Here is a 17,461-nt window from a genome sequence, read left to right as displayed (position 1 = left end):
GCGAGAAAGCAATCTGTACTTTCTCCTGGGGAGAAATCATGTTGAGGAAGTGAACCTAGTGGCAGTGAAAGATGAGACTGATCTCTGGCATAGCAGACTGGGACATGTGAGCCAGAAGAGCATTGATACTTTAGTAAGGAAAGGGTTTCTTGACAAGAAGAAGATATCAAGTTTGCAGTTTTGTGAAAGCTGCGTGGTTGGAAAGGCTCATCGTGTCAGTTTCGGTTCAGGTCAACATACGAGCAAGGCGTGTCTTGAGTACATTCATGCTGATCTTTGGGGCTCTCCTACAGTTCCTAAATCACTTGGAAGCTGTCACTATTTCTTGAGGAGTATTGATGATCATTCAAGAAAATTTTGGACTTATTTTTTGAAGACCAAAGATCAAGCGTTTGAGAAGTTTAAAGAGTGGAAGACTCTGGTAGAAAATCAATCAGGTTTTAAAGTAAAGAAGCTCAGGACTGATAACGGATTGGAGTTTTGTAACAAGGCGTTTGATGAGTTCTGTTCTGATCAAGGTATAGCTAGACATAAAACTATTCCTTACACTCCACAACAGAATGGTGTTGTGGAGAGGATGAACAGGACGATCTTGGAGAGGGTAAGGAGTATGTTGAATGAGTCTGGATTACCTAAAGTCTTCTGGGCAGAAGCTGTTAACACTGTTGTATATCTGATATTAATGAGAAGACTTCACAAATTTTATTCCGGGTTTTGGTCAAACCTTTGGGGCTCCTGGATGAAATTCATAACTTATTTGGTGATAATTATGAGTTTTCAAATATTTATGTTTACTAATGTTTCTAGCTAATCCGAGAAGACTTCTTAAACTTTTGCTGAAGTCTTCAAGATATATTTTTAAAGTGTTAAGTGACTTCAAGAATATCAAGTCATGTGGTTTAATGTATCTTTTTAGATCATAAGGTATAATTTTTAACTTACATGATATTTAAAATTTCTACTTTCACTTAAAATTTAAGTTTGATCTTTTGTGAATTTGACTAAGTTTTCTTGTGAAGTCTTATCTCTTAGTTGTAGTAAATCTTACTAAGTTTTTGTGTTGTTGTGTTTTGTTATGAGTGAGTCGAATGGTTAAAAGATTTCTTGGTATGTTGTATCAATAACTTCAATAATGTCAAGTAATTTTGGAAAGATATGAACAGATATACCAAATTCTTTTGATTAACATTTCTTCAAGTTTACAAAAAATTCACAACTAAAATAGTACAAATACAAATCAAAAAACAGACCATAACAAAACTTTTACACATGGAGCTATATATCATTCCTAAACATAGATAAGTTTGGACTCCACTTGACATCATTCATTTGTACCACTTTTGGCAGAAGACTTCATGGGAAGTCTTGTAGCATAAAATACATTAGAAGTCTTCCAAAGAAGTCTTCCAAGAGTCTTTTGAGAAGTCTTCCAAGAGTCTTTTGAGAAGTCTTCCAAAGTCTGACTCAGATCTAAAAAAAATATGCATATTCAAAAAAACATTCAAATGTCTTCAAAACAGAGAAAACTTCAAAATTAATTTTTTATGCTTAAATAAAAAAAAAATCAAATTATGTTGAATCTATAATTTTTTAAAATCTAATATATAAAACACACAAAATACATATCCAAAATTTGTACCACTTTGGGCAGAAGACTTCGGAATATTTCCTGAAGATTTTGTGAAAAGTATTCTAGCCTAAAATGCATTAGAAAACTTGTCTACAGTCTTCCGAGAGTCTTTTGAAAAGTCTTTCAAAGTTTGTCTCAGATCTAAAAAACGTACAAATTCAAAAACATTCAAATGACTTCAAAACAAAGAAAAACTTAAAAAATATAATTTTATGCTTAAATAATAAGCAAAATAGTTACATTATGTTGAATCTATAGCATTTTAGAATCTAATATATAAAACACACAATAATACATATCCAAAATTTATAAATCTACCTTTGAAAGAGTGAAAGATAGGAACCATGTAATGAAAAACCTACAAAAAGAAGATAAATTAGTGAGAAAACATAAGAAAAAATGAGAAATGAATTTAAAGTTTGGTGTTTTGATGTTCAAAGAGATTAGAGAGATGTTGAAGAGTTTTAGAGTGAGAAATATTACATTTTTGTTGCAGCCATTTGAGAGGAAGAAAGAGAATGTGTAAATTTTCTTTATATATGGAGACAAAAATTCCAATTAGGTTAAATATTTCCGATACAGAGAAGTCTTCTAGACCCTAAAATCAAATACATGAGAAGACTTCAGGAAGACTTCGCTTTAGGCGGGAAACCTAAATTTTACTAAAATTTAGGCGAGAATATGTCAGAAGACTTCTTGGGAAGTCTTATCGGGAAGTTTTCCAGAAGTTTTCCAAACCATAATCTAATCAACTAACTAACTAAATAGCAAAAACAATTCATTAAACTTAAAATCAACTTATAAAGAGTTTAATATACCCAAAATTAAACACATGTAGGTCAGTTTTTTTAAAAAAAGTTAAGATTCTAAAATCTAACCTTAAATATAAAAAATACTATAACATATGTTACTAAACCGTAAACCAAAGTCTTCTCGGAGTTTTCCACACCCTATAATCAAATAACTAAGCAAAAACACTTTCTTAAACTTAAAAGAAACTTAGAAAGTGTTTAAATCAAGTTATTAGATAGTCACTAAACACATATATGTCAAACTTTTTTAAAAAAAAATAAGATTTCAAAATAAAACCCTAAAGGCTATCATGATTCAATTTACATTCACTCATCTATGTAAAAAATAATTCAATTTTAGTAAACCTAAATTTCTATCATTTAGAAATGTTTATTAATTCTTGATTTTGATTATTTCTCTTTCAAATTTTTTTATATAATTTATTAATTACTTTTAAGATCTAATACATGAGCAGACTTCCCCTAGATTAAGACTTCTAGAAGACTTCAATTTAGGCGGAAAACAAAAATTCTTCTAAAATTTAGGCGGAAACCCTAAATTCTACTAAAATTTAGGCGGGGTATGTCAGAAGACTTTTTGGGAAGTCACTTCTGTGAGTCTTCTAGACCCTATAATCAAATAACTAAGCAAAAAAAAAAACTTTCTTAAACTTTTAAAATACGTAGAAAGTGTTTAAATCAAGTCATTATATAGTCACTAAACACATATAGGTCAAATTTAAGAAAAAAGAAAAAAAGAAAAAAAATTCAAAATCTAACCCTAAATATACCAACAATATTATAACATATGTTAACAAACCCTAAACCAAGGACTATTGTGAGTTAATATATTTTCACTCATCTATGTTGAAAATAATTCAATTTTAGTAAAACTAAATTTACATCACTTAGAAATGTTTATTATTACATGATTTCAATTTTTTCTCATCAAAATATTTTTCATAAAAATTCTAAATCATTTTAAAGATCTACTGAACGAGAAGACTTACAAAGAAGTCTTCTCCGAGAAGACTTACAAAGAAGTCTTCTCCGAGAAGAATAACAAAGAAATTTTCTGTGAGAAGACTTACAAAGAAATCTTCTCACGCGAAGGGTTATAATTGTAAAACTCAATACATGTTTGTTTGGTCATAAGTAGGTTGTTGTAATTTCACTAGCATTTTGGGTTACTTTTGCATTTGATTGAATTTGAGGTATAATTTTGTATTCAAAATCAAGTTTTAAGTTATTTTTGACAATTTCCCATGATTTTTTCCATGGTGGACTTTATATTAGTTGAGTATTTTCTTCTAGTTTTAGTTGAACGGGAATGTTCGACACTGGTCTCCATTTGATCTTAACTAACTCAGCTCACATATTTCATTAATTCTCCCCAATGTGATGTTTTTCTCTCCATGGCTTATGACTCTTTGCTCCTTAGATAATGATGATGACGTAGTGTTTTTATTTGTATATTAGTTTTATCCCCTCTTCGGAAATGCACTAGGCGCTAGTCGGGCAGTCGGGTTGGGCCTAGCGCCTAAAGAAAAAATCGGGGATTAATCGAAAATTATGCAGGGCGGAATTTTCAGATTGTTTACTATGTTATAAAACATATTAATCTTTAATTGTGTATAACATTAATACATTTTCATGTTTAAGATTATATAAAACACACAAATAGAATATATAAATTTAATATAGTGTAATTTTCATCAAAATTATGAATATAAATGATATTTATAAAATTTTAAGTCAAATAAATAAATAAAAATATTATTAAAAATAAAATAAAAAATAAAAAAATAATTAAAAAAATAGATTAGGCGGCTAGGCGGTCTAGACGGAGAAAATCGGATATCCGATTTTTTAAACCGATTTGGCATAAATCGGGGAGGAAGAGTGACGCGTAGCGCCCACGCGGCTGCCTAGGCGGCTAGGCGGCCGATTTTTAGAATAGGGGTTTTATCCAATCTGAGACATCTTCTTACCTTGGATTTTTGAAAAAATAGATTCGTGTTCTTTACGTGAAAACTTATACTCCCTCCGTATCAATTTAACTGGTGTTTAAAGATTTTGATTTTGTTTTAAAATATGTGATGTTCTCACAATTTTAGGTGAAATTTAATGTCATTTGAAATTTTTGATCAATTATAAAATACTGTATTTTTTTCTTATTGGTTGAATTAGTTTTATTTAATGTTATTTTATGTTACCAAAGCTAATTACATAAAAATTTGTATTTTTTTAATATTTGTGTAAAAACCTTAAATACCTCTTAAAATGATACAGATGGAGTACCGATTATCATTGGGAAGTTACTTTTTTAATTAATTTCTCAAGTGTTTGCAATGTGCATAGATTTATTCTCCAACTTGCCATTCATTGTAATTAGGGTTATGTTAGTTAACCACTAAAATGGATGATGTACCGTTAGTTTTCGATTTGTTTGTTAATGATTGACTATTTCGTTTTTAATATTACACGGTCAATAATTAGTTGGAAAATAAATCCGTGTAAGCAATATTTAAATGTTAAAATGCTAATTTTTTTGACATCGTTATAAATGCTGATTGAAAATACTGAAAAATCGAAATCCTATTTTTCTTCTTAATATTGTTATCCTTATTGTAAAAGAACCCCACTAGTATGGGTGTCAAGTGCAGACAAAATTCATTGTTCAAATCACATTCTCATCCGGACCTTATCTCTGTTTCATGACACTTATTTCTATTTCATAGAAACACAAAACCACACCTTGACCAAGGGAAACGACAGCATCTTGATAAGATATAATTTTCTTTACATTATCGCTAGGATGGAGGTCACTATCTCCATATTAAATATTAGAAAATAAGATATTAAAAAAAAATGTAATTTCTCAAATATGTACTAGATATTTTGTCCATCCATGCGGACATAATCTTCTTCTAAATACTTATTAGTTTACATTTTATTAGTTTTAAAGCAATATAATAAGTTATTATTTATGTTTTCAAATAATTAAATCAAATATCAAAGTATTTATATATCTCAAATATATTTAATCAAAATATATACTTATTATTATGTTAAACTTCTTAAAACACTCATATCTTAGAAATAGTTTAGAAAAAAATATTTTATATAAATATTTTTTCTTGGCTAATATTTAATTATATCTTAAGTTTTTTAACTTTTATAATAAAATATGTTTTTCAGATAGTAACACAATTTATATATATATATATATATAAAAGAATTATCTTCTTTTTAAATATGTTTTTTGATAATTATATAATATTGTTTTATGATAAATTATTAAATATTTAATATAACATATATATTTAATATTATTAAAATAAAATTCTTTTTCAATTATATATAAAATTCATTAAGGGTATAGTTTTAAATTAGTGAATCAGTTAGAAACTAATAATAAATCAATAACCTAGCTAAAAGTCTAAAAACCCTAATAAAAATATGACAAATAGGAAAAACTAACTAAGTATTTGATATAATATATAAATTTAATATTATTAAATTGAAATTCGTTTTTATTTATATATAAGATTCATTAAGAATATTTTTAAAATTAATTAATTAGTGACTCAGCTAAAAACTAATAATAAATGATCAATGATTTAGTTAAAACCTAATAAACGTGACAAATAAACAAAATTACCTAAAATTATGGAGAACATGACAAGTAAGCAAATTCACTTGGCAAATAATAGTATAGAAAAACTTTTCGTACCTTATTAGATTTTTTTTGAACCTTGTTAGATACTTCGTAGGTTTAAACCTAAAATGCTCAAGACTCACTCCCTACTGTATTTTCTGCACCAGTTATTACTATGTCAACTTATCAATTGTTTAGTCCAAAAAACTTATCAATTGTTTAGTCCAAAAAACTTATCAATTGTTTAACGTCTTTTTTCAAGTTTAATTGTTAACATTTAATTAAAATCTATGTTACATGGAAACGGAAGCAGGTACATGGAAGCAGAAGCGTATAAAAGCGCAGAAGCGAGATTTTTTAAAAAAATTAGGAAGCAGATATGTGTTAGAAGCATATGTCCATATATATATAAGAATTTTTTAAAAAAATTAAGAGTAAAGTTTATATGATTTAAATTTAAAATAAAAAATTTATTTTATTATAATTTTGAAATAATTTCAGAATAAAACTGTGAAAATATACATAAATTAAATTTAAAATAAAATATTATATTATATTAATTATTTTTCATACTTCATAAGTAATTGACACAATATATTTGAATATACGATTTATCTTCAATAAAAACCTCAATGCATAAAGATAATTTATAGTATTAATTTTAATATTTGTATATTTCTATTCTCTCTATTCAATACTATTAAAGTTTGAATTTTATATAAATTAAAAACTATAATTTTATATTTTCATTGATATATGACATTATGTCTTTTTTTTAAAGAACGGAAGCGTGACTCCAAAATGGAATCGTAAGCTTCCAATGTGTTTTTAAAAAGAATATTTTAGAAGCGTTTTGGAAGCGAGATTCCGTAAACTTCCACAAGGTTCTGAATCCGGTTCTGAAGCGGGAAGCGGATATCCGATGAAGCTTCCGTGCAACGTATATTAAAATATCAATATAAAATTTGAGATTCTTGAACAATAAGGTTATTCTAAATTAATGTGGTAATGAATGAAAACCTTTCATGTGCAGAATTCAAAATTGTTTCAAAAAAATCATCTTTCATGCACCGATCACCATTATTTTTAAAAGTGTGGTTTTAGTGAAAAGAAAATACAAATTCGAAAATTTCCCAAAATGTCTAATAAATAATTGAAAAAATTGCCAAAACACCACAGAAAAACAAATACATTGTCCCTTTACCATAAATCCTTTTTTTGGTCGGATTTGTACTTAGATACCCCTGGCCAACTTCAAAAATTCATATCAATTATTTTAAAAGTCAGAAAAATATGAAAAATTATTCAAAATTTACATAAACATGAAACAATCGTATGAAAAATAATTTGGTTGACTAAATATTAGTGAAACACAATTTCATATTTTGATTTACAGATAGCAGAAAACAAAATCTACTAACTACGGACATGTAGATTGTAGTTTCGGTTAACTACATAGATATCTGGCGCTTACAGATTTTAAAATCTACGATTTGGTAATCTGTGTACTACCGCAGAAAGAAAAGGTTACGGTTTTCCTTACGATCTGAACGACGAAAGATTTCATGAACTACTGTTTCCTATATATCTACTGGCTGAGAATCACAGAATCTGTCAGTTACTAATAATCTACCGTGGTAATATTTCGTTATCTACTAAGATACTATATCCTATCTCTGCCGGATTATACATTCTACCGTCGTATCTACCATCATATATACAATCTACACAATCTACTGGCAGCAGAATGCATGTTTTGCCAAATTCGTAATCTTTTGGAAAATATTCCTTAAATCTCTCCAAAATCTGTTGAAAAATATTATGTGAATCTTTATTTTCTCAAATTTTACGTGTTTACTAAAGTTATTTTTTTTTTAAATAACTGTGATCTCTCTTCCTCTTCACAAGTTCTTGATTAATTTTGAAACCACCCCAAAAATTTGAATCCCTTGTTGCTTATGTGATGTCTGGTGGTGGCATAACCTTCAAGAAATTCAAGCCAACGATTAGGAGCAAGCGTTGCTTTCTCCTGTTCCCTGTTCAAGGCTCTGAGAGAAAGGGGCTCGTTAGCGTTGAAGTCAAGAAGAAGAAAGGCCAGGTGATAGATATAGATAGGTCTTCTATCTCTAGCCTAGGAATGAGTGTAGCAGATTGGAGCTGTTGTGAGTTGATTAGAGAGTGGTTAGCAATGGCATTAGCAGATTCATTGATCTTCTTGTTTGTTTCTTCAGTATGACATGAAGCTTTTGGCGGTGGACATCCCCATGGCGTCTGGTCCTGACCAACGGTTGTATCTGATTGGAGATGAAGAAGGGTACAAAGACGGTGGCGGTTTGATCTCTGAGCTAAGAGACCCTGTTGTGAAAGTCATGGCAGCGACTAAGGAGTTCGATAATCTTGACAGAATTGAAGAGGAAGAAGATGCTGAAAGAGAGCTTCAAGAAGCTGAAAGAAAGCACCGTGAGGAGATTGAGAAGCTCGAAAAAGAGAGCTCTTAAAATTCGTTTTTATTTCCCTGGACTACTTGAACAACAACAGCTTGTATCACCAAAGACTCTCTTTTGTCTTGTATCAGAGTATGCTACACTGATCTGTGATCTACATTGATGTAGAATGAGTAGCAATGGACTACTACTCTCTGAACCATTTGCTGAGCTATAAATCAACAATCAATTCATTGCATATCAAAACATTGCTGTTTTTCAGCAGCTGTGTGTTGGTTACATATTGTTTAATAAGATACATCTCAGAAACTATAGGTTTCTAAGAATCAGAATCCGCTTCTGCATCAAATTGTACTCCAAATGGTCTCAATCTGTTTGTGTATGCTTCCAATGGGGGAGGGGGCATGCCGTCATCACTCGAGTCTATTTCACCGTCAACGTCTTGCTGTGCCATAGGTATTTGAGAGATTTCATCAGCTGGAACTGGCCTGGCATCTCTGAAGATCTCTGGCCTGCATTGACCATGTCCAATCTTTGAAAAACAAAAATTAAATGTTATTGATAACACAGTGAAAGAAAGAAACAATGATTTAGTACCAGTCCAGAGACTTTTGGAGGAGACGTAGTTGCTCAAAGAAAAGAACTTTGCAGATGATAGAAGTAACTTTGCTACCAGATTCTTGAGCCTTTTCTTTTCCTGTATGGTCTGTCAATCACTGCAAAGCTTCCTGAAAATCAGTAAACAACAATAAAAACACTATCCAGGAGAATAAGGAACAGAACATAAACAAGCAAGTAGTTTGAACAAGTCTGAGAGAAGACCAACATAAACATTGCTCAAGCATGAAATCTTGCTCTGAAGTTGCTTGTTTCAAAACCCTTTATCATATTTCCGATCATAGCTCTTCTTCTTATGCCCTGATCTACACGTCTACTTTCTTTCATAAGGTAATAGTACAAACAACATACGATTGAAAAAGCAGAATGTTATAAAAAGCAAAATGCGTACTTTTTTTTCTGGTTACAGATTTGGAGAGTGTATGCTTTTTTATTGTGTTATAACATTTGAGAAGACAAAAAGTCTACATTGGAGACATGAAACCACAAAGCCCCAAAAAACGAACCAAAATTTATTGCAAAGAAAAGTCTACATCTTGGTGATCCCATCAGTTTTCTTCAGTTGTTGGTTTGTCAATAAATGTCTTCTTTATCCAATCAAATGGCTGTGAATGATAAAAACAAATTTGATGTTAAGATACAAAACAAAATAATGAAGTCAGGACTGCTTAAGGGACTAATTAAACTCTTCACAACACCAAAATACATATACAGAGCGCATTATCATTGCCAGTAACTAAAAGTCTAAAAGAGAATGCTTTTAGCATAAAAGATGGAAACATCAAGTAGAGTAATTCATGTCTAAGTGGTATCCCTAGAAGCAAAACAGGAGACTAATCTGAATAAAATTACTTTGAATCAACTAACATCTACAGCCACATAAGAGATTTGAATCAAAGCCTTTCATGAAATTGAAATGATACACGTATACATGCAAGGATGCAATATACATTAAAGTTAGAGCCTTTAAAAACAATATATATCTAACGAGATCAATTGTAAAGTTTTCATCTTTCGTCCAAATCAAGCCAGAAACTTCACTAGGAGACATAATCCATTAAACCCAATTTGAAAGTCTACAAGTAAGAGGCGGATTGGCTTACTTGGACGACCCAGATGGCGCCGGCTGCGGCGGCGACACCCCATCCTACGGCGGCTTGGATATCCGCCGGTTGGATCTTTGGGAGCTTGGGCACACCTCCTGGCATCGCCAATGGAGGTGGCGAAATTAGGGTTCTAAGTCAAGATTTGGGATTATCCCTTTTTGTTTATTTACTATCTGTTTTTTTTTTACTTTTTATTTTTTTTTAACTATTAAATTTACAAAAAAACGTTTTAGGCTTAGATTAGGGATTTATTTGGGTTTACATAAAAAATTATACTAAGTGGACAACTTCTAGCTCATATTATGGCATATGGACAATCTACTAGTTCTTTTGTTGTATATTTCCAATTTTCCCTAAATAATTTGACCGCATTTTTCTTTGTAAACTTATTTTTTTACCTCATTTTAAAATCTTACCTTGGGTAAAACCATCAAAGGTTGCGGTCCAGTATATTAAGCATTGGACAATACCTTTTATTTTTCAGAAAATAAACCATTTACTTACAACTAAAACTATATACATGTGTTACGAGAAAATAAAGATGTGTGAATGTAATCAATTTAGCGTGTCTGCAACTTTGCGCTTTTTTTTTCAAAAAAAAAACTATTTACTTATAATTAAAACTATATACATGTGTTAATGAAACCAACTTATTGCGTTATCACGCGAACGCGCTAAGTTGATTACATATTTCAGGGTGTTGGGAGCAAACATACGAATATGATCTGCGATTGAAGCGCGAATCCCACCCAAATAGGACCTACTAATGCTTTTTTCAGATTAATTGTCAACTTTGTTCATTCTCCCGAAGTCACGATTCAGACCGGGACTTCTCTCTTTTGGCATGTTTGGCTCGTACCGCATGCACCGGCGACTGTGCTGATGATCTTACTTCCTTGTTCGATCCGATCATGGACTCACACAATGTACCCGTTTGTTAGATTTTTGAAAGAGCCTTATGAAAGTTCTCACCTTCAGTTGGTCAAAGCAATTCTAGATAGCGATTCAATTGTCCCGATGACCGTAGGCTAACCCAGTCCAAATTAAAATGGTTTGATATGGTTAAACCCAAATGGTTAGTAGTCCAAATGGACTAAAATCAATTTTAACCAAAAATAAACCGGTCTGACAGATTTGGACGGGACTGTCCGATAAACACTAAAAACTATGATTTTTTAGTTTTAGGATAAAATCACATTTTCATCAAATTTGCAAAATCAAATTTTTTACGCATGAATCGTAAAATCACAAAATCACATTTTTTTTCCATATATTGCTGATTTACGTTTTTCCGCCAAACCGTAAAATCACGTTTTCCCGCCAAAATCGTAAAATCACATTTTTCGCCAAAACCATAAAATCATGTTTTCACCAAAACTGGCAAAATCACATTATCCTTCCAAAGTCACCAAATCATTTTTTTCATCAAGATCGTCAAATCAAGTTTTCCCACCAAATCGCAAATTTACGTTTTTCCGCTAAAATTGTAAAATCATGTTTTCCCGCCAAAATCGTAAATCACATTTTCCCCAAAACCATAAAATCACGTTTTCGTCAAAACTGCCAAAATCACATTCTCCCGTCAAAATCGCCAAATCAAGTTTTTCCATCAAAATCTCCAAATCAAGTTTTCGCGCCAAAACTGCAAAATAATGTTTTCTCACCAAAACCGTAAAATTATGTTTTCCCGTCAAAATTGTAAAATCATGTTTCCCACAAAAAAACAGTAAAATCATGTTTTCCCGCCATAATCGCAAAATTACATTTTCCCGCTAAAATCGCAAAATCACGTTTTTCCGCCAAAACTGCAAAAATCACATTTTTCCGCCAAAGCCGCCAAAATCATGTTTCTTGTTAATACTGCCAAATCAAGTTTTTCCACCAAAACCGAAAATTATTTTTTACTGTAAAACTGTATAATCACTTTTCCCGTTAAAAACATAAAATCATGTTTTTCATCAAAATCGCCAATTCACGTTTTCCCGCTAAAATCATAAAACACGTTTTCCGAATAATTTTGTAAAATCATATCCTTTTGCTAAAACTGTGAAGTTACGTTATTTGGTATAATCACAAAAATATATTTTTTTCTAACAAAAATATAGAACTTTTATTTTTTGGGCTCTGTAGATAATCCATTTTGTTATGGTCTTATTTGGGGTTGATCTTATTTAGACGTAGTCTATTTGGGCTTTGACCATATATGTCCAGAAAATGAGATTGTCCAATTGGACAAACCCATTTGGACATGGACAGCCCAATTGACATCTTTAATTCTAAAGCTCCTCTTTGTACGTCTACCATGGTGAATTATTTGGGTCGGTGCCGAGAACCTTAGATGTGGCAAACCACCACTCATTGGCCTCCTCAGTAAGATGATAGGATACAAAACTGACTTGTTGAACTCGTGGTACACCTCGGTAAGCAAAATACTGTTTGATTTTGCTGAGCCATTCAGTCGGTTCGCCTCCATTGAAGCGTGGAAAGTTCAGTTTGATGTGTCGTGGTAGCTGCGGATTGAGTGGTGGGTATTGTGGTGGATGTAAGGGTGGAGGTGATGGTGGGTTATGTTCTAGTTGAGTTCGTTGGAGGCAAAGGGACGAGAGTTGGTTGACTGCAGGGGTACACTGGATTCACTCGGTTTTGAGCAAGAAGCTCGAGTATGCGGGCCATAGACGCATGGGCGTCCATGAACCAAGCAAACTGAAACATAGGCCTTGGCCCCCCACTTCCATAGGGCCCCCAATTTAAAAAAAAAATCAATGCAGTTATGTTAAATTTTTTGTAGCTTTCTCATAAACAGAAAAAAAAGTTGCCGAGAAAAGCAAAGGAAAAAAAATCTATAGAAGATATTAATTAGGCATGTGATGGATCGGATATCCGGGGAATTTTAAGGTATCCGGATCCTTATCCGACGAATCCATAATTTTACTATCCTTATCCGGATCGAGGGTTCTCGGATATCCTCCTAAAAATTGTAATATCCGGCGGGTATTCGGATCCGGATTTGGATCACTAAAATAAATAAAAATTAATATTAATATTTATAAAATACCAACAATAAATTAAAAATGAAAATGTATATAATGTTTTTAATTATTTCTATGTATAATATTACCAAATTTATATATATACTATTATAAAAATGAAAATTAAATAAATAAAATTAGTTTTTATATATAGATATTACTACTTTTGAAATAATTATTAATAAAAATTACGGATCCGGATATCCGGACTTAAAAATCAAGATATCTGGATCTGAATCCGGTTTGGACGGATCCTACATTTTACTATCCGGATCCGGATTCGGTCCCTCCGGATCTCGAATAATAAGTTCCAGGCCTAGATATTATAGGTAAACTGGGACCCACAACTATTTAAAAGAATAAAAAGTGTTAATTTTTCACAGCAACGTTTCTTTTTCCTTATCTTGCCTTTTCACTACATTGCTTTTGGACTACTAAAATCGTGTTGAACGAGAATGTGTTATTATATGAGTTATTTACATCCTAGGCCAGTTTTTAAGTTTTTATTACACTAAAAGACAGTTGTTGCTACTGAGGTAGTTTCTTTTAACCAGATAAAAACTAGAAACTGTTTATTTCCTTCTTTTTCGTTAGCAAATTAAAAAAAAATTGAAACAAAAAAATTAAAACAATTGAGACAATGGCAGTTAGTGCTCACCGGTCATGGCGTCTTTTGAACCACGCGACCACCCACAACACAACCATCTCTGCCGCGTCTCTTCTTTCTTTCGATTCACAACCACAACGAAGCTAAATCTGAGACTGCTCGTTACCGCCATTAGCTTCTTCCACGCCGTGGTGGCCGTCGGAGTTGTCGTCGCTATAGTTTTCACGGCACGGGCTGAGCTCTACCACAATCCGCCTCAAGCTAGCTCAAGTCATCTCCTCCTCGTCGTGGTCGTATTGCTGACCGGAGTTATGGCCTCCGTAATTGTCGTTGAATCATTCGCAGATCCAAGAGAAAGCCTGAGGGGGCAACAATGGTGAACTTTTGATTATTTACACATATGGTCCTCCAACTCTTTTTATTCTCATTTTGTCTTTAAGTTCTTATCTGTTCAAATTTCTTCACGAACTTTCCCAGAAACTTTTAACTGTGCAATCTAAACCAGAAAAATTTATGATTTTGCAACACTAATCCCTTCAGTTTGATTTATTTTGTTTCTGCACCAAATGTTTTTTGGTCAAAATTAAAAGATAATTTTAATAAAAATAAATATAATAGCAAATAAAATCTTTTAAAAATACATGAATGGGTTACAATGGTGTCATATATGATTATATATTATCAGTTTGAATGCTAAAAATCAAGAGTATAGTATATGTGAAATGGAAAAAGTGACACACTAAAAAATGTTAAGAAATGTTTCATATCAAAGGATTTATATTATATTATCTATTACATGTCATACTAACAATTACTAAATTGTAAACTTGTGTATATCAATAAAATATCAACATGTGTACACATATTCTTCGATATCTATATGTACATTGTTTTTTTATGAAATCACATGTACACCATACCATGTACACACAAATTTTAATATCCACATGTGTAAGGATTACATGTACACCAGTTCACTTGTACACCGGATAAGTTGTTTAACATACATTTTCAAGTTTCAATACTTATACGACAAATATCGTTAGCGTGTACATATAAATATCACTTTTCACATGTACGATAATTCACAAAAACTCATATGTACACCATTTCACTTGTACACTAAATAAGTTTTAACATACTTTTGCAAATTTGTACTACCAATCTAATTCGCTCAAATGCTTAGATCATGACAAGTCAAAAGAACTGTTATAACTTTTTTAGAAATCCACCAGAGGACCCAAAATCCAGAGCTTTCTACAAATATCTAAGAACAAACTCTTATATGAACAAACCATGGTGAGTAACTAGATATTTGTTGTATAAGTATTGAAACTTGAAAATGTATGTTAAACAACTTATTCGGTGTACAAGTGAACTGGTGTACATGTAATCTTTGTACATGTAATCTAGTTACTCACCATGGTTTATTCATATAAGAGTTTGTTCTTATATATTTGTAGAAAGCTCTGGATTTTGAGTCCTCTGGTGGTTTTCTAAAAAAGTTATAACAGTTCTTTTGACTTGTCATCATCTAAGCATTTGAGCGAGTTAGATTGATAGTACAAACTTGCAAAAGTGTGTTAAAACTTATTTAGTGTACAAGTGAAATGGTGTACATATGAGTTTTTGTGAATTATCGTACATGTGAAGAGTGATATTTATATGTACACGCTAACGATATTTGTCGTATAAATATTGAAACTTGAAAATGTATGTTAAACAACTTATCCGGTGTACAAGTGAACTGGTGTACATGTAATCCTTATACATGTGGATATTAAAATTTGTGTGTACATGGTATGGTGTACATGTGATTTCATAAAAAAACAATGTATATATGGACATCGAAGAATATGTGTACACATGTTGATATTTTATTGATATACACAAGTTTACAATTTAGTAATTGTTAGTATGACATGTAATAGATAATATAATATAAATCCTTTGATATGAAATATTTCTTAACATTTTTAATGTGTCACTTTTTCCATTTCACATATATTATACTCTTGATTTTTAGCATTCAAACTGATAATATATAATCATATATGACACCATTGTAACTCATTCATGTATTTTTAAAAGATTTTATTTGCTATTATATTTATTTTTATTAAAATTATCTTTTAATTTTGACCAAAAAAACATTTGGTGGAGAAACAAAATAAATCAAACTGCAGGGATTTGTGTTGCAAAATCAGAAATTTTTCTGGTTTAGATTGCAGAATTAAAAGTTTCTGGAAAATTTCGTGAAGAAATTTGAACAGATATGAACTTGAAGACAAAATGAGAATAAAAAAGAGTTGGAGGACCATATGTGTAAATAATCAAAAGTTCACCATTGTTGCCCCCTCAAACTTTCTCTTGGATCTGCCAATGATTCGACGACAATTAGGGAGGCCACAACTCCGGTCAGCAATACGACAACGACGAGGAGGAGATGACTTGAGCTTGAGGCGGATTGTGGTAGAGCTCAGCCCGTGCCGTGAAAACTATAGCGACAACGACTCCGACGACCACCACGGCGTGGAAGAAGCTAATGGCGGTAACAAGCAGTCTCAGATTTAGCTTCGTTGTGGCTGTGAATCAAAAGAAAGAAGAGACGCGGCGGAGATGGTTGTGTTGTGGGTGGCCGCGCGGTTCAAGAGACGCCATGACCGGTGAGCACTAGCTGCCATTGTCTCAATTGTTTTAATTTTTTGTTTCAATTTTTTTTTAATTTGCTAACGAAAAAGAACGAAACTAAACAGTTTCTAGTTTTTATCTGGTTAAAAGAAACTACCTCAGTAGCAACAACTGTCTTTTAGTGTAATAAAAACTTAAAAACTGACCTAGGATGTAAATAACTCTTATTATATTTCTATAATGGTAGAATTTTTTACATTTTAAGTCACATTATGAGTTTTTATTACGTCATAAGGCACTTTGTGCTCGTAGGACACTTTCTCTAACTAAAACATAACTAAGTGTAAATTAGTAGGACTCATTTCTTTTCTTTTCTTTTTTTTCCAGATTTGTTCAATCTTTCTCTCCGATGAAAACTCTAACATGTATGAGGAAGTCGACAAGCTCTCGTCGGAGACAAGATCTGGGTCGTCACTCTCCTCGGTGTCGCCTGTGTACGAAAACGCCGCCATGGTGGCCGGAAAATCGGCGAGTAGGCAGACACGGACAGTTATGTTTTGGTTGTAATCGGTTTAAACTCAATTTTTTTTTGAAAAAGCTTGTTTCTTTACTCGTCTTTTGGTTATAGCTGGTTAATTTATCCAAGATCTGTAAGTTTTGGTGTTAAAAACGCAAAGAAAATGATGATTAAGTGAAAAGAAAGTGATAGACGGCTAGAATAGAAGTTGCAGAACACTCTTTAACCTAAAAAGAAAATGACAGGTTATTTACAAAATTACCACTCATTTAAAAATATAAAAAAGAACCGAGATTAATGCTACTTGAACTTGTCTGGTATGATTGTAAGCAAGCCCATAACAGCTAGACCACCCGTAGCTCGTTAAGAACACTCCCATTAAAACAGTTCTATAGATCGTATGTATTCAATTAAATAGACATTATAT

At 31.7% G+C, this 17,461-nt stretch overlaps 2 protein-coding genes across 2 annotated transcripts; one reads left to right on the top strand and one right to left on the bottom strand.

Moving 5' to 3' along the window:
* Positions 1-7,734: 7,734 nt before the first annotated feature.
* Positions 7,735-8,681, top strand: LOC106417758. The gene is made up of 2 exons (XM_013858514.3): positions 7,735-8,180; positions 8,314-8,681. The coding sequence occupies exons 1-2, from the start codon at positions 8,046-8,048 to the stop codon at positions 8,578-8,580; spliced, it is 402 nt and encodes a 133-aa protein (XP_013713968.1). The 5' UTR covers positions 7,735-8,045; the 3' UTR covers positions 8,581-8,681.
* A 59-nt stretch (positions 8,682-8,740) lies between these two features.
* Positions 8,741-10,352, bottom strand: LOC106416889. The gene is made up of 4 exons (XM_022709325.2): positions 10,248-10,352; positions 9,285-9,336; positions 9,124-9,232; positions 8,741-9,038 (listed from the first exon to the last, which is right to left on the bottom strand). Exons 1-4 carry the CDS (start codon positions 10,350-10,352, stop codon positions 8,846-8,848), a joined length of 459 nt encoding a protein of 152 aa, XP_022565046.1. The 3' UTR covers positions 8,741-8,845.
* Between the last annotated feature and the right edge of the window lie 7,109 nt (positions 10,353-17,461).

The sequence above is a fragment of the Brassica napus genome, chromosome C9, assembly GCF_020379485.1.
Source record: "Brassica napus cultivar Da-Ae chromosome C9, Da-Ae, whole genome shotgun sequence".
NCBI classification, from domain to species: domain Eukaryota; kingdom Viridiplantae; phylum Streptophyta; class Magnoliopsida; order Brassicales; family Brassicaceae; genus Brassica; species Brassica napus.
The sequence above is the reverse complement of the archived record's forward strand: the minus strand, read 5'-3'. Positions and strand labels throughout refer to the sequence as shown.